A 22,254-nucleotide genomic window follows, 5' to 3' on the forward strand; every position below is an offset into this window, starting at 1 on the left:
ATGAAAAACAAACCAACAAACAAATCGACTTTTACCCCGAACTACGGTGGTTTGATCCCTCGGGTACGTAGGCATGAGACTTGTCTCTCCAATCAAATAAAATCAACAAAAACATTTTCCCCCTTTTTTTTCTTTCTTTAAGCATTTTTCATTATCACTTTAATTCTTATACGTTTTTTTCAAAAGCAATTAAAATAAAGCGCGTAGATAGAATAAAAACAAGAGGTTCCTATAGAGTACTATAGATACTTAGGGTGCTAATACCTTCCCTTCGTATAACTAACCCCCGAACCTTGTTCTCTAAAATAAATAGGGTTTTTTTCGAACTTTTTCCCTTTCCCTCGGATAAAATTAAAGATCGGTGGTGGAATATCAAATTGCGATTCGAAGTTAATTAATAACTCGATATCCAAAAATCACCGCGACAGAAATGGCGACTTCACTGGGGACAACCAAGCGGGTTGAACCTAACTTGTTTTAAATTACTATTTTCGCGCTTTTATTCTTTTGATTGTAAATATTTGTATATATATACTTGGGTTTGCTCTGAGTGGTGAGATAAGTCCTAACCCGGGCTTGAGCGACACAATAAGATAGGACGGGGTGAAATCATAGTGACATGTCCAGAGTAGTCTGGATTATGAATCACATGTGATATGATCCCACTTGGTGGAGGCCTCATGACGGTAGTACTCGTTGTCATGAAAAGTCATGATGATGGTATTATTTTCAATGTGAGTGTCCGGAGAAGCCGAGAACCTTTAGAATCACCTTTAACCCATCTTGGCCTTTTCTAGGACGTAGTGCGGTGGCTAAATCAAGAGTAGTCTTGAGATTAGTCGTCACGCGAAACTACACTCAAACGAGATTATCCCGTGGATGTTATCGGAACGAGAGTAGTCCCGTAACCCGGTAATGTCCATAAGACGGTCAATGACTTTGGGAACTTTGTAGAACCCGTGATGCAGGTACAAGTAAACCCTAGTACTTACCATATGGGAGGGCTTTTACCCTTAAACTCCATCATTATGTTTCCCAACCTTCCATTTGTGCATTGAATCATTGTAACATAATCATGCATCCATGCATTCATTTCATCATAAGAAAATCTTTTTTCGAAGGACCTAAGAGAGTTATTTTGTAAACATTACAGATTATGGACCTAAAGAAAAGGAACACTAAGAAGTATAGTTTCAAGGAACCAGACCTTTCCCGACTAAGAGAGCTAGGAGCTCTAGTTCCATTCCCCGAAGATTTCCAAAAGCGATATGGGAAACTTTTGAGCATCCTCAATACAAATGTTGAAGAGGGAATTCTTAACACACTCATCCAGTTCTATGATCCAATTTACCACTGCTTTACTTTTGTCGATTATCAGTTGGTTCCTACCCTAGAGGAGTATTCTTATTGGGTTGGTTTGCCGATCTCCGAAAGGATACCTTATACCGGTTTAGAAGAATCTCCTGCACCTTCAGTTATTGCAAATGCTCTTCACTTGAAGACTTCAGACGTAGTCTCCAATCGCACTAAAAAGGGAGGATTTCAAGGATTGACCTCTAATTTTTTATTCGGGAAGGCATTTTTGTTTGCCAAAAACGGAGATGTGGCCGCTTTCGAAGCTATCTTTGCTCTACTCATCTATGGGTTAGTATTGTTCCCCAATATTGACAGTTTTGTGGATAATAGTACCATCCAAATCTTCTTGGGAGGGAATCCCGTTCCGACCCTACTTGCGGATGCTTACCATTCTATTCATCATAGGACCCACAAGGGGGAAGGACTTATTCTTTGTTGTGCACCATTACTATATAGGTGGTTTATTTCACACCTACCTCGGACTAGACACTTCAAGGAGAATCCAGAAAAGCTCCGTTGGGCCCAAAGGATTATGCCTCTTACTTCATCCGATATAGTTTGGTACGATGCGGCTTATGATGTCGGAATGATTATTGATGGTTGTGGGGAGTTCTCCAATGTGCCTCTTCTTGGCACACGGGGAGGAATCAGTTACAACCCTACTTTTGCTAGACGACAGTTCGGATACCCCATGAAGGGTAGGCCTAAAAGCATTTTATTAACCGGCATATTCTATCTCAATGAAGAAGGAAGTCAACACATGAGAGAAAGTTTCGCCCGGGCTTGGCGTAATGTTCATAGAAAAGGGAGGGATCAGTTAGGAAAGAAGCTTGGAATTGTCTCCGAGGATTACACTAAATGGGTAATAAGTAGGGCTATAGAGCGCGGGATGCCTTATAGTTTCGAGAAGTCATCTTCTGTTGACGCATTCAAGACTATAGATGCGTCAACAGAAGATGACTTCTCGAAACTATAAGGCATCCCGCGCTCTATAGCCCTACTTATTACCCATTTAGTGTAATCTTCGGAGACAATTCCAAGCTTCTTTCCTAACTGATCCCTCCCTTTTCTATGAACATTACGCCAAGCCCGGGCGAAACTTTCTCTCATGTGTTGACTTCCTTCTTCATTGAGATAGAATATGCCGGTTAATAAAATGCTTTTAGGCCTATCCTTCATGGGGTATCCGAACTGTCGTCTAGCAAGAGTAGGGTTGTAACTGATTCCTCCCCGTGTGCCAAGAAGAGGCACATTGGAGAACTCCCCACAACCATCAATAATCATTCCGACATCATAAGCCGCATCGTACCAAACTATATCGGATGAAGTAAGAGGCATAATCCTTTGGGCCCAACGGAGCTTTTCTGGATTCTCCTTGAAGTGTCTAGTCCGAGGTAGGTGTGAAATAAACCACCTATATAGTAATGGTGCACAACAAAGAATAAGTCCTTCCCCCTTGTGGGTCCTATGATGAATAGAATGGTAAGCATCCGCAAGTAGGGTCGGAACGGAATTCCCTCCCAAGAAGATTTGGATGGTACTATTATCCACAAAACTGTCAATATTGGGGAACAATACTAACCCATAGATGAGTAGAGCAAAGATAGCTTCGAAAGCGGCCACATCTCCGTTTTTGGCAAACAAAAATGCCTTCCCGAATAAAAAATTAGAGGTCAATCCTTGAAATCCTCCCTTTTTAGTGTGATTGGAGACTATGTCTGAAGTCTTCAAGTGAAGAGCATTTGCAATAACTGAAGGTGCAGGAGATTCTTCTAAACCGGTATAAGGTATCCTTTCGGAGATCGGCAAACCAACCCAATAAGAATACTCCTCTAGGGTAGGAACCAACTGATAATCGACAAAAGTAAAGCAGTGGTAAATTGGATCATAGAACTGGATGAGTGTGTTAAGAATTCCCTCTTCAACATTTGTATTGAGGATGCTCAAAAGTTTCCCATATCGCTTTTGGAAATCTTCGGGGAATGGAACTAGAGCTCCTAGCTCTCTTAGTCGGGAAAGGTCTGGTTCCTTGAAACTATACTTCTTAGTGTTCCTTTTCTTTAGGTCCATAATCTGTAATGTTTACAAAATAACTCTCTTAGGTCCTTCGAAAAAAGATTTTCTTATGATGAAATGAATGCATGGATGCATGATTATGTTACAATGATTCAATGCACAAATGGAAGGTTGGGATACATAATGATGGAGTTTAAGGGTAAAAGCCCTCCCATATGGTAAGTACTAGGGTTTACTTATACCTGCATCACGGGTTCTACAAAGTTCCCAAAGTCATTGACCGTCTTATGGACATTACCGGGTTACGGGACTACTCTCGTTCCGATAACATCCACGGGATAATCTCGTTTGAGTGTAGTTTCGCGTGACGACTAATCTCAAGACTACTCTTGATTTAGCCACCGCACTACGTCCTAGAAAAGGCCAAGATGGGTTAAAGGTGATTCTAAAGGTTCTCGGCTTCTCCGGACACTCACATTGAAAATAATACCATCATCATGACTTTTCATGACAACGAGTACTACCGTCATGAGGCCTCCACCAAGTGGGATCATATCACATGTGCTTCATAATCCAGACTACTCTGGACATGTCACTATGATTTCACCCCGTCCTATCTTATTGTGTCGCTCAAGCCCGGGTTATGACTTATCTCACCACTCAGAGCAAACCCAAGTATATATATACAAATATTTACAATCAAAAGAATAAAAGCGCGAAAATAGTACTTTAAAACAAGTTAGGTTCAACCCGCTTGGTTGTCCCCAGTGAAGTCGCCATTTCTGTTGCGGTGATTTTTGGATATCGAGTTATTAATTAACTTCGAATCGCAATTTGATATTCCACCACCGATCTTTAATTTTATCCGAGGGAAAGGGAAAAAGTTCGAAAAAAACCCTATTTATTTTAGAGAACAAGGTTCGGGGGTTAGTTATACGAAGGGAAGGTATTAGCACCCTAAGTATCTATAGTACTCTATAGGAACCTCTTGTTTTTATTCTATCTACGCGCTTTATTTTAATTGCTTTTGAAAAAAAACGTATAAGAATCAAAGTGATAATGAAAAATACTTAAAGAGAGAAAAAAAGGGGGAAAATGTTTTTGTTGATTTTATTTGATTGGAGAGACAAGTCTCATGCCTACGTACCCGAGGGATCAAACCACCGTAGTTCGGGGTAAAAAGTCGATTTGTTTGTTGGTTTGCTTTTATTTGGTGAAAGAAAGTCTAAATGCTTAACATTGGTTGAAATTTGATTGAGAAAAAAATGACGGATGCGCTTGGTTGAAAACCAAGGTTTATTGTGAAAATGATTTGAATGATAAAAGTCTCTTGGTTTGTAGTCCAAGGTTTTTTTAGGAAAAGAGTGTGATGAAACTACTTGGTTTAAAATCCAAGAGTTTAAGAAAAAAAAGAAGTTTGATTGATTGAGTTTGAAAATACAACTTTGGTTTGAAATCCAAGTGCTTTTGTGTTGAAAATGTTTGAATGATAAAAAGTCTCTTGGTTTGAAGTCCAAGGTTTTTTTAGGAAAAGAGTGTGATGAAACTACTTGGTTTAAAATCCAAGAGTTTAAGAAAAAAAGAAATTTGATTGATTGAGTTTGAAAAATGCAACTTTGGTTTGAAATCCAAGTGCTTTTGTATTGAAAATGTTTGATGACAAAAAGATTTTTTGGTGTTTTGGAAAAAGTTTTGAAAAAAACAAATGTTTTTTTTTGTGGTTTTTTGAAAGGTTGATGTTTGAAAGGTTGAAAGAAAAATGTTTTTTTTCATATTTTGAAGAGGTTTTGACCTCAATTTTGAAGAAGAGTGAAAAAAGTTTTGCGCATCAAAAAGAGGTTTTGACCTCAAATTTTAAAAAAAACGTGATTGATTGATTTTAACGCGACGATCTAATTACGCGCGATGGACCTCATAATGACGTTGGATCAAAATGAGGATCCATCTCCTAAACTAACCATAATATATATAAAGCGAAATAAATATGCATGCAATGCAATTACATTATAAAACCTAATTACATTCTAACCTTGCAATGAAGTAAACATGATATGAATGCAAGAATGCAATGCAAATTCTCATTTATAATTACATTTAAATCCTAATTACATTCTAAGTCCAAAAACAAAAATAAATGAATAACATAATTAAGAAAACCATAAACACACAATACAACCCAAAATTAGGAAATAGCACACAATACAACATTGGTAAAAATAGAAATGAAATTTAAGTGTAAGAATAGTGCATGGAATCAAGTATGTCAAAGGATGAACATGATGAGATGAAATGATTTGCATGAAATTAATGAATATTAAAGCATCAAGGAATTTATAATTAAAATAGACATAAGTAAAAAAAAAAATGACATGATAATGAATATAAGTTAAAAGGATTAATAGGTTAGTGAATTAGTCAAGCCTCAACATCCTGCTTTAAAAGGCTAAAAGAATAACTTATGCCAAAAGCACTTATCTCATAAGCTTGTGAATAACAAAACAAAATTAGAAAAGAACAATTAATTAAATAGTGTAATATGTGAGTAATAAATTAATAATAATGAGCACAAAAAAATGTTAAATTAGTTAATATGTTAGTGAGTTAGTTAAGCTTCAATATCATGCTTTAAAAGGCTAAAAGAATAACTTATGCCAAAAGCACTTATTTCATAAGCTTTGAACAAAAATAAAATTAAAGAGCCATTAATTACATAATATAATCAATTGAATAAAAATTAAATTAAATCTAATTAAAATCTTAGTAGCTTAATTTTGTTCAAAATGACTTAGAAAAGTCATTGAAATGAAAAGCTACTCTTAAAATAAGCTAAAAACAAATTAAAATTAAGTTGCAGCAGGGGGTGCAAATATTACAACGTATTAGAAACGGGGTGCAAATAACAGTCAGCCTAGTCCAAACCCAAGGCCCATCAGCGAAGTCAAACAAAATTCATAGTCAAACAAAAATAATCCAATGCAGTAGCTAAATAGGGTGCACAGTAACAATCTTATATCTGGGTCATCTGATTGATCAGATGGATAATATTTAAAAAAATCAGGACAGATCTGGTCCGTTTGATCAATCAGATGGCTTAAATTTAAACAGGAAACAAAAGAAAATAAAAAAAACAGAACCGGAAACACCTTCTTCTCCGGCGAGCAGGCCGATTCCGGCGCGGTGGTCCTTTTCCGGCGATTCAAATAGTGACTGAAAATTGCAACCCAAATATACCAAATTGCTCGGAATTCTTCGTAGATCACGAATCTACCCTTATTTTCTTCCAAAAGTGCCCGAAATTTGAAATATGATGAGATAAAGTTTGAGATGAAAATTTTGGGTACGAAAAATAATGCGAACTGGGTTGATTGGGTCTGTGGGAAAGCTTTAGAACGTCTCCAGGAGCATAGAGCGACAAAAATCACGTGAAATAGTGGCCTAGAACTCCAGAACCGTTTCAATCTTTTTTGGATGATTTTGAGCTTTTGGTTCACGTAAATTATGGGTTAGAGCTTGTGTTTTATGATTGTTTTGTGCTATTGGAAGTTGTTAGAAGCTAGTGGATTGAAGAAATTCAAGTTTGAAGGTGGTTTGAATGGATTTTTGAAAAATCAAAGAAAAGGGTGAAAAAATGAGAGAAATGTGTTGTTGTTTGGTGATTTTTTCATCTGAATTCGTCCTCTCTCTCATCAATGAAGGGTGTTATTTATAATGACAAATTAGGTTTAGATTGGATGGAATTGGAGAGCAAGAAAAGGGTAGTTTAGAGTTTTTGTTTTATGAGATATTTTGTGATTTTGGTTCAAAAAAAAAAATAAAAAATAAAAATAAAAATAATCACATGGTGTGGTGAAATGGGCTGTAATTAAAAGGATATTTCTAGGCCTCAAATGAGAAGAAAAATGTTAGGAATTCTTTGGGATTTTTGTGTGTGATGAAAATGAATTAAAACAAATTAAATGAATTACCAAAAATAAATAAAAATGTAAAAAATGAAAAAATACATGATTAAGGGTAAAAATGTCATTTTTTAGGGTTTATGCAATGTAGAAATTAGTTTGAAAGTGAAAGGAAGAAATTTAAAAAAAATACATAAATAAAAAATTAAAATAATAATATATATAACAGTAATAATAATAAAAAACGAAAATAAATGAAAAATAAAGAAATAACAAAAATAATAATAAAAAGAAAATAAAATGAAACCAAATAAATGAGATATTTTAAAATACCTCTCCGCCGAAATTTCATCAGAAACGAACAAAGAAAAAAAAATCCGTCTAAAAAGACGTAAAAAAAAAACAATTGGTCAAAAAATGGGGTATGACAATAAAGTATAAATTATAATGATAAGAGTTTAAAATAGGTAATCTCCTCATCCACCGTAATATTTGAGCTACATACACAAAATACACTAATTATAAACATAAATTATTAATTTAAAATAATACACATGCACATTGTGATCCCATTAAATGACTTTTACAAGTCCATATATCATATATAATTATGGATATATAAGAGGACTTATGAGAGGAGGGAGAGGTTGGAACCACCCCTTGCCCCCCTAATATCCGTCCCTGACCGGCCCTAATGGTCAGCCATTTAGTATGTGTTTGGTTTTGCGGTGGACAAAATTGATTTTGACAGAATTGAGTTTGACATAATTGATTTTAATAGAATTGAGTTTGATAGAATTGATTTATGTTTGGATATATTCATACAAAAGTGAGTTGAACAAAGAATTTGAGTATAAAAATCAATTCTAGAATGAGAAGCTACAATTTCTAGCTTCAAGTAGAATCCATTCTGGAGGCAGAATCAATTCTACTTTTGAGGAACCAAACAAGTCAGAATCCATTCTACATGTCCAGAATCAATTCTGGCTACTCCAGAATTGAAACCAAAGATACACTTAAATATATTCTGCAAATACAAGCTCAAGAGATACAAAACTTGGATAAACCAAATCTATTGCTATGTAAATGAAAATCATCCCAAATATAAATTGAGGCAAAGAGTTCCACCAAAAAATCTTTGATCCACAATTTATATTAATGATGTTAGATTAATGATGCAGCTGGACCATAAGACATGCAATTCCTCCATCTATTTAGAATCGCCTCCAAAGAACAACGAAAGAATTGGAAAAAGCAAGGATTGTGGTCATAGAGTAACTCTCAATTCAAAGGTTATATAGCAACCTTTTTCTTTGCCCAATTCAATTGCTATTACAATGGCCAAATTTGAAGCAAGCAAAGGAGAGTTGATTAGACCTAATAAGTTGCAAGCAAAACGAGCAATAAATTAAGCCACTAAGTTACTTCAGGGACGGAACTAGGTATAGGGACAAGGCTGCCGCCACCCCCACAACAATGAAAACCACCTATCATGGTATATACCAATATAATTCGTCCCTATGAAGAATATATAATTCGCCCCTATAGGCACCGCTTATACTATTAAAATTCTTGACATAAAAGATATAATATACTAATGCACAATTGGATATTTGTATTATTTTTCTTTTTACTAGCGGGCCAGGCAGGCGCGTTGCCTGTGTCTAACTTATGTACCCAAAAAAAAAAGATACGCCTTATGTTATGGTGAGTTTGTTAATAAAAGATTTTTGTTGCTACTAAAAAAAAAGCAAGAGTAATGTTGGTATTATGAAAATTCTACCCCAAAACTCATGTATTCTTTTTATATATATTATAGTATAGAATAGATATAGATGAAAAAACCATAAAAAATAAAAGAGAGGAAGTTAAGGGCAATTATGGAATAATTAAAAAACCATAAAGGAAGTTAAGGGCAAAATGGACAAAAAAAAATCCAGCCCAAACTCCCTTATCCCCTTTATATATTGTTATAGATTACAAGGATATTTGTATTGTTATTGGTAAAAACTTGTCAGGAAAGATCTCTTCCTATAATAATATATGGTGTAAATAAAAAAGACAAGACTTGTATTATGTAATAGTACAATTAAATCAAATGAGATTTGGGTTTAGCTTCGTGTTTACACTGATTTTTGGTAAACAACCGCTAGTTTAAATTAATTACTTGAGAGATCAACTAGTAAATTTCGGGACAATTGTTCGTGCGTTATATTAAAAGAGGTTTGAATGTTTTCATTGAATACATCATTAATTTGCAATAACAATGTGTTTAAAGCAAAAAGACTTTCAGTTAAGTAATTTATAAAATAAGGTTTATGAAACACAAGTGTAAAACATAAATTATATGAAAGTAAAGAGAAAGTTCACTCGAATGAGGAAACCATTTAAATGCATAAATGTAAATACTTTGAAAGTAAAGATTTAGAAAAGGTAAAATTGCATTTGAAATGTAAATGTTACAAAAGAATTAAAAATGGTTCACTGATTCATACATCTTTCTCGAGTAACTCTTTTCTCGCTGTAGCATGGATACTTTGAGTGTTTGAGAATTTGTGTAAGTGAATTGTGACCCCTATTTCGACTTACAAACTCCTATTTATAGAAAAACTAAATAACTACTATTTAACGTTAAACTAATAGTCTTCTGCCACGTGTCCTTCTTCATTTGAAATGAAACAAAGTCTTGAAACGCTGCAACTGTCGAAATCGAATCACATCTGAAGGATGGAAAATACTCTAAGTCCACAATTATAAGTACTTCGATTCTTTAACTGCAATCGAATCAGCCATTTACTCGAAAGGCAGAATTTCTTCATATCCTGTAGATTTACATTGGACAATGAAAAGAATACTTTCCATTAGAACTCTCTTGTTCTTAAAGACATTACCCTTACCTTCATTAAATGAGATGATAAGAGAGATAATCTCTCTTGTTCTTGAAGACATTTAAAGCCTGACATTATTTAAAGTCATTTAACAAGCTTTTCAATGAATCAATGTCCTTGGAACTAGAGATGAAAGCATATTTTAGCTCGAGCTAAAATATGGGATAACACTTCGCTGGTAGGGACATATTGCACTATATGTGTATGAGTTTGAGTTTGAACATGAGACACTCCACTTATTCATTTTTAAGGTGGATTGTCTAGTTACTAGGCTACTTGACAAAAAAAATCAAATAAGATATAAGCTAGCTTATAGCTTATAAGCTAAAAGATTGATGAGCATGTCAATGTCATTTATATATTTAATATATGAGCATTTTTTTTATGGTATATATGACCTTTTTTTTATTAAAATAATATTTTGTTAATTTTGTGTTTTATTCTCGCCACCCTGAACAATTTTTTCTGGTTCCGTCCCTGACTAAGTTTGATCTAATGATTCGAAATTTGAGTAGTACTATACTAGAAATCCTTAGTTCGATCCTCAATTCCGTTTTAACACAAAAAAAAAAAAAAAAAACTCCCTATAATTTACACAGTGAAGATGCTTATTAGGCCCATAATGGTAAGTGCAAACCGGTTTGTTTTTTTACAACAACAAAAAACGCTTACGACACAGGACACACTGCCAATAAAAGTCTTCAAATTGTCGCATTGTTGAATTTGGCAGGCTCACACAAAAGGCACAAGAAGTTTTCTAGGACATTTCGGTTCGCAGATACCGAACAAGCTGACGTTCGTTTTTTGTGTACCGAAAACGCTAATGTTCGGTTTGCAATTACCGAAATGGTCTAATATTTGGCTTCGGTGAATACGAACCGAAGTTTTTTGGCAAAAATGTTTGAAATCGCAAGGGGCAAAATTGGATTTTTGGGGGGTAGAAAAGAAATGAGGGGGGTCGGGAGAGAAAACATCAAGGCACAAATGCTGTCTGTGTCTCTGTGACATAGCTAGCCCAATGACACAACATGCTATTTCACACAAAAATTGAGAAGATATATATTTATTTTGGATTAACTAAAGAAGAAGAAATAACAATTTTACGAAATTAATTTTATCAAGAGTTAAATATGTTTTTGGTCCCTATAAAGTGGAGATTTTCTAAGCTTAGTCCTTACTTTATTTTTATTACTCCCTTCATGACGTTTTAGAAAAAAAACAAGAAATTAAGAAAATGTATTTTTGCACCTTATTTTCCTATTACACCCTTATTTTTAATTCACTAATAAAAAAGATACAATAAAAAGATTAAAAAAAATTATACAAAGAAGCTTAGTAAAAAAAAAATACAATTAAAAGATTTAAAATAAAAAGATTTAAAATAAGAAGGAGGGTATAATAGACAAAATATAATCTTAAATTATCAAAACGACAAGTAATTTGAAAAAAATAAAATTTTCTAAAACGTCAAGTAATTTTAAGCGGAGGTAGTATATTTTTAGTCCATACACTTTTTTCTTGCACATAATTTTAGTCCCAACTAAAACTAAATTTTTTTAATTATCATTAAACTCATAATTTTTGAATGATTTTTTGTAGACATATTAAAAATATCATATAAAATTTATTTACAAAAATTTTATTTTTTTAACATGAGATGAATTAAATATAATTTTTTTAAATAGCAAAATTTTAAGATAAAATAAAACTAACGAAAATGATAACCAAGAAATCAAATTTTGAGCTCGTTTTTTGTGGAGGAACTTTTTATAATCTTCTAATGATATATACAAAAAAATAATTCAAAAATACACATTGAATAGGGACTAAAACTAGGTGCATGATAATTTTTTAGGGATTAAAAATATAATAAAAATAAAGTAAGGATTAAACTTAGAAGGTCGCCACTTTATAGGAACTAAAAATATATTTTACTCTTTGTTAAAAAATTTATTATTACAAATAAAAATTGCAATAATATAATACAATTGCAAATGGCTTCGCCCTTTGCTTCCAAATTTGATGTTGGAGTTGTTTGTTTCGCATCAAATTTTGATGTTGGAGCTGATGCTGGTCCTCTATCAAAACTTAATGTTGGGCCTACTGGTTCTCCAACATGATCACTTGTTGACTTGAAGAAGAAGAAGAAGAAGAAGAAGAAGAAGAAGAAGAAGAAGAAGAAGAAGAAGAAGAAGAAGAAGAAGAAGAAGAAGAAGAAGAAGAAGAAGAAGAAGAAGAAGAAGAAGAAGAAGAAGAGTGTTGTGGAATAAGGATGGTGGAAGATGGCGTGGTGGTGTGAAAGATGGAGGTTGAGTTTCGGCAGAAGCTGATAGTGGTGGTGTACAGGAGGGCGTAGTGGAGCGATCACATAGGACACAATTTTTAAGAGCACCTTTTTTTTACTTTGTGTGCGTGTGTATGTGCGTGCACTAACGTGTGCGTGCATGCATGCACACATGTGTCTTCAAATAAATAAATTATACAATTAATATAACTAAATTATTTATAAAACCTCTTGTGCTAGAAAGCATTTTACATCACGTCATATTATTATGTTTTTATTATTCTTTGAACTGTTTACAAAAGATCTAAACCTCTTATGCTAGAAAACATTTGACATCACATCATATTATTATGTTTTTATTAATAATTGTATAGTATTTTAATAAGTTTTTAGGAGTAATTACATGGTAAAAACAAATATTTTAGCAAGGAAAAGATATCACATAGAATTCGAAGACAAAACACAAAATAGTTAAAATCTCAATAACACAAAAAAGCACCGAAACCAAAGTGCACGGTGACACAATTTTTAGCTGCCATATGAAAGTTGTAATTTATAATATGTTAGAAATCAATATTACCATTTTTTTGGGTAAGATAATAACTATATTTATTTTATGAATCAAAAGTAAAATAATATTTTAATAGTGAGTTCCGTAGAGATAAAGCAACTACCCAAATAAAAAATATAAGAGAAAACATATTTCAAATAACAATAAAATTTTAATTGCAAATAAATTAATTTTGACATTTTTTTTTTGAAATAGAACTATTATGAATTTCCAAATGTTTGTTTATAATAAATACATTTTTAAAATGTTAGTTGAAAGTTTCCGGTAACACAAGCCAAAACAAATGTCATGCCAGGAAGAGTATTGCTCAAGGCAGACGCAAGGGTTGCCGTGGAGTACTTCATCCCTAAGAAGTACAAATCTTGGTCCATAATAGGCATGCTCATTAACAAATTAAATATTAAAGTTAGTAAAAATGTGTTGCAATAATTAATAAGACAAAATGTGTTTAATTAATAAACAATATGTAATAATAAACTAAACTTACCCTAGTACATTGAGTGTCAATATCTTCTTGAATCCTGAAAGTGTCATTTCTGACCAACGGTCCCTGTTAAATAGAAAATAATAATAATAATAATAATAATAATAATAATTAGACTTCAAAAAAATTCACACTAAATAAAGATATTTGTTAATACTAATAATTAGTTTTTAGAGACTTGTTGTTATAGTTCTCAAGACAATTTAGTTTCTTAAGGTTTGCAAAAATAAATTAAAGAGTGAAAGAGAAAATTATATTAAACCTTATTTTTCACAATAAACGGGAAATGGTGCTATGACAAAAAATACAGTTATATTGTGATATGACACAAAGACATAATTGCTCATGTTGTTGTTCATGGCAAGCTTTGTTAAAAAGTTTATTATTGCAAATAAAAATTGCAATAATATGACAATTTTTTTTCCAAATGGCTTCGTCGTTTGCTTCCAATTTTGATGTTGGAGTTGCTGCCGGTCATTAATCAAAACTTGATGTTGGGCCTATTGGTTTTCCAACATGATGACTTAGAAGGAGATGATTGTTGTGGAATAAAGGTGGTGGAAGATGATGTGGCTGTGTGAAAGATGGAGGTTGAGTTTGGGTATAAATTGATGGTTGTCTGTACAGGAGGGTTCCAGAAGGTGTGTTCGAGAGCAGCGATCACATATGACATGAAAATTTTAGGAGCACCCTTTTTTTTTTACTCAGTGCATGTATGTGTGTGATTATGTGTGTACTCACGTGTGCGTGCATGCGTGGGTACTTGTGTGATAAAATAAATAAATTATGTAATTATTATTGTTAAATTTTAAAATAGACTTAGACTCTTATAATCTTGATAGTGAAATTTATTTGGAGAATTAAAAGTTTTTAGAGAGATTCTAATAGTTGAATCTATTTGGCATGGATTTTTCGAATTTGATATAATCTTTACCCTTTCTTTCATATTATATATTTATAATTATATCACTTATTAAAAATGGGACACCAAAATTATAACTTACATAGGGCACCCAAAATCTCAGGAACGACCCTAGTGTAAGAGATAGAGGTGATGTGGAAGACGTAGCAAATTATGTTTGCGGTTTAGAGGAATGTGTTTGGGATGTTTGTGATGGAGATGAATGTGTTTCTTGTGTTTAGTGTGGAGAGGTGGTTGTGGTGATGGATGTGGTGGTGGTTGAGGAGGTGACGAGGAGTGTGTTTGTTGTGGAGGGGAGGCAACATAGTTGAAATGTTGATTCTTTTTAGATGCCTAGATGCTCTTAACTTGTCAAGTGGGACCAATTCAGGGTATTATTATTCTTAGGAGTATTTAACACACATGCCAAGGGGAATGTTTATGGACCCTCCTCCTGAGTGAGTAAGGAAAAAAGAAAATAATGTACTATGTCATGTGTCATATATCATCTTCTCCTGAGGTGGGACGTAAAATGTGTACTCTTAATAGTTGGTTCGATCTTCTTTATGTAGTCAATGTTAGCATGAAATAGTACACCGTAGCTAGATGAGGTGGTGAAATTGTTGAAGGAAGATCAACAAATGGTGGATATTGATAAATCTTATGAAAATAATCAAATACTAATAAGTAAAGGCGGACAAAAAAGAATTATGCATGGCAATCAATATGAGTTTAACAAATCTACTTCAAAACTCACAATCACGTTTTTGTTTATTTTGCTTCTTGTGTAAAAATGATGTTTGCTGGTCCCTACAGCGTTTTTTTAGTTTCAACCCTTATAACTATTTCGATGGAAAAAAATGTGGCATCTGGATTCCCCGTTGTTTGGAATCACATAGTTTTCACGTTGTTTTGCATTTCAGCCATCCATCATCAGATCGGACGGATCAGAAGAATTCATTTACAAAATTATTCAAAACGATCTCAGCCACACAATTATGAACAGACAGTCCCTAGCTGTTACAGCGTCCTGCTAGCAGGAAATCCATTTCCAAAAATGTGAAGTGATTGACAAAAATGAAAGTTCTTGAAATAGAAGTTAGATAAGTGTAAATTCGCTAATCGAAAATTTGCTCGCTTATCCCATTTCTTAACATCTTAATTATTTTTCAACTTTGGTCTCCAAAATAATTTGTTGGCTTTTCTCTTTGAAACCTCACTATTTGAACTGTTTGATCATAAATTGACCATTAAAATTGTTTTATTATGTAAAATCGTCATTATAATTTAAACCGTTCAACCATAAATAAACGGTTGAAATTTTTTACAAGAAAAAACTGCATCAAATTTCTACGACAGACAATCTGGATCATACTATATTGTTCAAAATAATACTAGTATTTGTTTGTGGAAGCCAGTAGGTGGGGGAGTAGTGTTGATCGAGGCCGGGACTTTTGATTATTTTCTTTAACCCTTTAGTTCACAGGAAAAGTAAACCTTATTACCCTCGTAATCTAAAGTTCGGCCGCGAGGTAAATAAAACCTGGTTAAAAAATTGTTCCACCCAAAAATTAAATCTAATTTCTCTCAAAATCCATAGTTTGATGCACATTAATGTTGTAATACAAAAGTAAGTATGTTTTTATCGTCTCCACAGGGACTGATGCGATACCGATGCCGTTCAACAATTAATATAATTTCAAGGATTTCAAAGATGGTTAATTACGAAAGTTGCGAATACATAAAAGTAGTAAAGATGATTAATTTGACAGAGAGATTAAATTGCTGGGATTAGATTTCAATCACTCATTCATACATATTCCCCTAATCATTTACACAGGTTCTAGTCATCTATCAATATTATCACGTATCGCTCGTCGAACGTTTTCGTGTCCAGATAACGCCGAGATATCTATTGCATCTATTAACCTCCGATGTCTCGGATCGTCAATCAATACAATAGCATTAAGATTCGATACTCTAAGTGAATATAAAACCTAAATTTATGTCTAGAATTTAGAGTTCAATAGATATTATCCTAGTTCTTAGATTCAAAAGGCATATGTCTATAACAATTCAAATCAAAGATTAAAACAATGAAAACAAAGATAACATCAATATTGAGAGACAACTAAAACCATATATAAAACCATATCAATAGAAACACATACTAATAGAGTAATTTACACCTAATCCCAACAAAAGTGTCTTTAACTACTCATTACCATGATAGTTTTACACAAATAAGAAGAAAAGAGATGAAATAACAACACCGGTTGATTTCTCAAACAGTTGGTGTGCATCCACCGCAGTTTCCTCCGTCGTTCCGAACTTCACTCCCTGCGTTACGCGTTAAGCTCTCCTCCCCTGTTTCTTCTAATGTTGGGCGTGTTGTGAGAGTGTAAGAATGGTCACTGATTGCTTTTATAGGCTTTTTTTAATATATCACTTAAGTATGCAATTCCTTTAGTATTAAGAAAGCAAAACGGTGGTGTCTGCAACAGGGCCGGCCATTGGGCCAAGCTGCCAATGCTAGGGCTTTAGGCCCCATATATATTTTTTATTTTAACAAGGCCTCAAAAAAAAAAAAGCCTCCAAAATAGGAGTAATAAGTTGCACGCGTGTGAAAAGGAAGGAGAGAAACCTAACGCACGCGTGACTTCCATCGTTTCAAATTTTGGCCGCTTTTCTTGGCTCTAGAAACTCTTCTTCTTCCACAATTACTCACTAACGTCTCTATTGCATCAATTTCTCCAAAAAAATCTCATATCATTTAATTTTCCCATCAAACTTTCACTTTAAAAGAAGGAGATGTCTTCCAACTTTCACCAAGGTTCTTCAACTCTCTTCCAACAATTCTGCAAATTTATACGAACTCAGTTCTTAAAGGCTTTTCAATTTCTGCAATTCTGCAATTCTAGTTCTGTTGTGATACTTCAATTCTGCAATTCTAATTCTGTTGTGATACTTCAAGGCTTCAATTCTGCAATTCTAGTTCTGGTGTGATACTTCAAGGCTTCAATTCTGCAATTCTGGTTCTGCACTTCTTCAATTTCTGCAAATTTATTGTTGTTTCTGTGTTTTCTGTGATTCTGTCGGCAACAAAAATTTCTACAAACAGGTTCCTTCTTTCTTTTAATCTCTTTTATTTTCTTTAATATATTTGTTTAGTCTATTGTAGTTGTAGTTGTAGGTAAACAAGTTATTTGCTTTAGCCTGTTTGTTTAATCTTTGATTGAGTTGTTAATTGTTTACTTATTTTAAAATCTATAAATGTCAACTCGAAAATATGAATCGGGCTATTCAAAACTCCTAAAAAAGAGAAAAGTTGAAGCTTTGATTGAATCAAAAAGGGGGCTTTATTAAAATTTGTTAAAAAAAGTAAAAATGAAAATATCGGTGATTGTTCGGTGACTGGACAAGTTAATAGTGTAAACCAAGCTGAAAATAATGTTAACGATTCCTGTAACTGTTGCTTCAGCAGAAAGAAGTTTTTCAAAATTAAAATTAATAAAATCTTATCTAAGATCAACAATGTCTCAACAAAGATTAAATGGATTGGCGTTATTATCCATTGAAAAAGAAATGTTAACTCAAATTGATTATAATAGTTTAATAAATGATTTTGCATCTCAAAAAGCTCGAAAAATAAAATTTAAATAAATATTATAATAATATTTTTTTATTAATATATAAAAGGCCTCAATTTGAAATTTGCTTTAGGCCTCGTATAGTGTTGGGCCGGCCCTGGTCTGCAACTTAACTCTCTGCTCCTCTTTTCCAATTGGACCGCATTGTTTCCTTTTTCTTTTTAAGCCTACTTGTAATTGTATCCTTGCACTTCTTTTTTTGATCTATTAACACATAAATAAACATTAATCATAATATAATAATATGTATCTTATATAATTAATATATAATAGCTAAAACCTACAAAAGTAAGGGAAAATAGGTGAAAATAGTTAAAATACTAATTTGCTAGTAAATACTAATATTTACAAATAGTTGAGGGTTTTACATCAAACGACTTATAAAATAAGTCAATAAGTGCTTAAAATGTATAGGTAAAATCACTGAAATTTAGCACTTATCAATTAACCATTTGAGCTTAATTACTTGATTTGCAGCTTTTGATAATTTAATTAATCTAACTATACTTGTTTGTTTGTTTAATGCAATGTCACGTGAAGATATCAGAAGTATCACCTGGGTGGTATTATTCTTCTCTCTAGATTAGATATCAGAGTGAATAGTAACTATCTTCATGTCTCAAGGTGATACTTGCTTTAATGAAGGCAGAGATGTATCTTTCATAATCTGACACACCAAAACCTGAATGAATGAATGTCTTTAAACAGGACAGCACGCAAAGAAAGAAAATGGCAGAGAAAGTAAAACAAATTAAACCATCCCATTCATTCAGACATTCATATTCACGGATCAAGATTTACTGCAGTTGTAAATCACAAAGTTACACGCTGTTTTAGATCTCATCCGTCCATTTCAGATCGGTCGGTTCATATTGAATCTATACAAAATCAGTCCAAATCAATCTGAACCATTCAGATTAGATCGGACGGTTTTTATTTAACACAGCGTGAAACTGTGTGAAAAGTTTACTGCAGGAAATTCTGTTCTCATATTCACACCTAAATCATTCAATCTCATATTCGTTCCATTACATGATGACAATGACATACCAATTCATAAACTCCATTAAGTTATTGGTCCGTTTGATTTGTTAAAAATTAATGACATACTATATTTTGTCATGTGTTGTATTGTTCTATCTTGTACTGTATTATATTAAACCACCACATTCATTCAGACATTCATATTCACACCTAAATCATTCGGGCTTGAAGATCAAGACATTAAGTTCAAATAGTTAATGAACTCCTCTTAAAATGAATTGTCCGAGAGAATCCGAATTCGATTTTTTATGGGACCAATTCTTGACCATATATTACTTACCTCGTGAACAAATTCTGGATTACTTCAACCCCTCTTTCCCGGGAACTAGAGACTTAAAAAACCTTGGTGAGACCCACTAATTAGTGTGACACACTTTTAAAAGATTCCACTAAGGTGAGACATACACTAGCTATAAATTGAGAGTATTTACCCGACAACCAATGTGAACAAGTTATATAAGTAGATTTGCACATGGTACACATAACAAACTTTTACTTTATATGCATGCGACTTGTTTTCATTGGTTGTTGGATAAATACCCCCAAATTATCAAGAGATAAATAAAAAAAATCTTTCACTAATATCTCTCTCTTAAATGGACAATAAATAGAAAACAGTAAAAGGAGGTGATATTTTAAAAGTAAATCACACCATTTCGTCCTAAATAGTGGTACATTTACTCTCTTAAAATTTGTAAATAGACAAAAATTCCTTATTTTGAATGACATTGCATGGTTTGGTTTTCTTATAATCGTCAAGATTAGTTTAATAAGTAAGCGATACTTCTTTCGATCACTGTTATAAACAAATCGACTCTTCAAAATTATTAAATATTAACTAATATATTTAGTTTATAATATAAACCGATACAATGCAAGGATTAGAGATATTGTAAACTTATGAATTATCCATTTATAAATCAACTATTTTGTCAATTGAATTAATTTTTGTTGGCAAGATCACCTTGCTTTCTCCCTTGATATTTAGATACTCTTCGTCTTATAAAAAAAATTAATTTTTGTTGGCAAGATCACCTTGCTTCCATGATAAATAGGAAACACGTGAAATATAAACAAGTAGCTATACTTAATTTGTTAACCCTAAAAATATTAGGGGTTAGTTAGAACTTGATCACCTTTTTTTTAACAAAGTGTAATGTGAATCATGTTTCCAAGCACTGAAAAAGTTGAGTAGACATCAAAAAATGAAGATAAAAAAACTAATTAAGAACAAGTTGAACTAATTAGATCAAAATAATTTGAGTAGACATCAATATTTATATATAAAAAGAAAAAGTTGAGCTAATTAAGAACAAAAAACTAAAAGCAGAAAAATATGAAACTCATCTCTAATTTCATTACTTCTAGAAATACTAAAAATGAAGATCCATTCCAATTTTTTCCGGCTCTAATTTCTGTCGATAATTAAACTTTTACATAAATCAAGTGAGAAGTAAAATTACGACCATGATCCTCCTCCTCCTCCTCCTCCGCCTCCTCCTCCCAACATTCCGGTCCAAATCCCAGTTGAATAACCTTGTTGATCCTCCTTAATATTATTCTCATCCAAACCCAATGTTAGGTTATCATTAGTACTAGAAACTTGTTTTAAATCCTCAAAAGGAAACAAAACTTTTCCTTCACTTATCTCTTGAACACCACTTGCAAATCCACTTTCTCCATTAATTCCATCTAAACAAAAACTCATTGGCACTTGCTTAAAATCTTGCATAGAAAATCCACCTTGAAGTTGAACAGGCATAAAAGGATGTTGTAAACCCCTTGAAGTAAATCCACCTATCCCAGTGAGAAGCTCCATTGCTGAAAACTGATTAGAAGTTGAAGTGTTGTTATTATTTTGTTGAACCAATTCACTAGATCTTAGTGTTATTGAAGGAAAAGACAAATTTAGATCTTGTCCTTGATCTTCATGATGAATCTTATTTTGTGGTGTAAGTGTAACATCAACAAATTCATGAGCATGTTGGTTTTTTGTTGAAATTGAAGAATTAGAAAAAGATGAAGATCTTTTGTTTTTTCTTGAACCACCACCAACAGGAATGTTTCTAATGGATCCACCTTGAGTCCAATATCTTCTACATGTTTTGCAGAAATATCTTGGTTGTGTTAAGCTATAATTGTTGTAGTAACAAAATTTTGTGTTTATTGAATTACATCTTGGACAGTTTATAGGTTGTTCTTTTTGTGGCTTTGGCTTTTTCTCCAACACATGATGATTTGTTGTTACTATTGGTTTCACCATAATCTCCTTCAATATATGCAAAATAATTAAATATAAATATATCATGAGTAAATAAATAAAGATAATTAATTAAAATAGTTTGTAAATATGTGTCTTTAATTAGGATCAAACAATTTTTTTAAGGGACGAATCGAAACGATAAAGGGCTAAATTTCAGTGGATCGTGAGAGCAAATTAATATATACTATCATAAGTGAAATTATGCATTTCTTTCTCTCTTTTTTGCGAAGAAAAATAAAAAGAAAGAGACACTAAGTATAAAAAGATTAAATTGAAACTTGTTGAAGGTGTTTATAGAAAAAGCAAAAAAAAAGTAAGAAAGGTAAAGACACGTTAAAGAAAATTTATGTGCAAAATCTCTTGTCTTTCATGTATAAAGAAAGTGCATGGATTAATTAATTACCTGAGGCCACTGAGTTGTATACATGGATCGAAGAAGAAGAAGAAGAAGATGAAAGGAGTGAGTTGAGACTTGAGAGAGAGAGAGAGAGAGAGAGAGAGAGAGAGAGAATGAACCTTTTGTATTTTTTAGTTGAAAGGTGAGTTGGAGAAAATAGAAAAAGGGAATGAATGTTTTTGAGAGGATTGTGATGTGAGTGGTGAGGTATTACTATGTGAACGGTTGGATTGCTTTACTTTTTCCAACTTTATCAAATTTTTTACTTAACACAGAAGCCAGCATGTGGTAGCTTTATTAATTTTTATTAATGCTTCATCTTTCTCACCGATAAACACATAAATATGTTTCATTTATGAATATCAAAGAACTTCAAAATTGAATATAAAAAATATTTCAAAACTGTATGTTTAATTACTACGATAAACTGTATGTTTATTTAATTGGAGCAAATCCGGGTCAAAAAAAGAGTCGTGCTTTTGTAAAAAAATGTCGTGCTTGTCA

General features: G+C 32.8%; 3 protein-coding genes across 3 annotated transcripts; 1 reads left to right on the top strand and 2 right to left on the bottom strand.

The window, feature by feature from the left end:
- The first annotated feature begins 1,156 nt into the window (after nt 1-1,156).
- LOC123889147 lies at nt 1,157-2,332 on the top strand. The gene has a single exon (XM_045938372.1). It carries the CDS (start codon nt 1,157-1,159, stop codon nt 2,330-2,332), a length of 1,176 nt encoding a protein of 391 aa, XP_045794328.1.
- Nucleotides 2,333-2,345: 13 nt separating this feature from the next.
- On the bottom strand, nt 2,346-3,426 carry LOC123889155. The gene is made up of 2 exons (XM_045938381.1): nt 2,439-3,426; nt 2,346-2,353 (listed from the first exon to the last, which is right to left on the bottom strand). The coding sequence occupies exons 1-2, from the start codon at nt 3,424-3,426 to the stop codon at nt 2,346-2,348; spliced, it is 996 nt and encodes a 331-aa protein (XP_045794337.1).
- Nucleotides 3,427-20,425: 16,999 nt separating this feature from the next.
- Nucleotides 20,426-21,979, bottom strand: LOC123907784 (dof zinc finger protein DOF4.6-like). Its single transcript, XM_045958164.1, has 2 exons — nt 21,757-21,979; nt 20,426-21,359 (listed from the first exon to the last, which is right to left on the bottom strand). The coding sequence occupies exons 1-2, from the start codon at nt 21,778-21,780 to the stop codon at nt 20,550-20,552; spliced, it is 834 nt and encodes a 277-aa protein (XP_045814120.1). The 5' UTR covers nt 21,781-21,979; the 3' UTR covers nt 20,426-20,549.
- Between the last annotated feature and the right edge of the window lie 275 nt (nt 21,980-22,254).

This window comes from Trifolium pratense, linkage group LG1, assembly GCF_020283565.1.
Source record: "Trifolium pratense cultivar HEN17-A07 linkage group LG1, ARS_RC_1.1, whole genome shotgun sequence".
NCBI classification, from domain to species: Eukaryota; Viridiplantae; Streptophyta; class Magnoliopsida; order Fabales; family Fabaceae; genus Trifolium; species Trifolium pratense.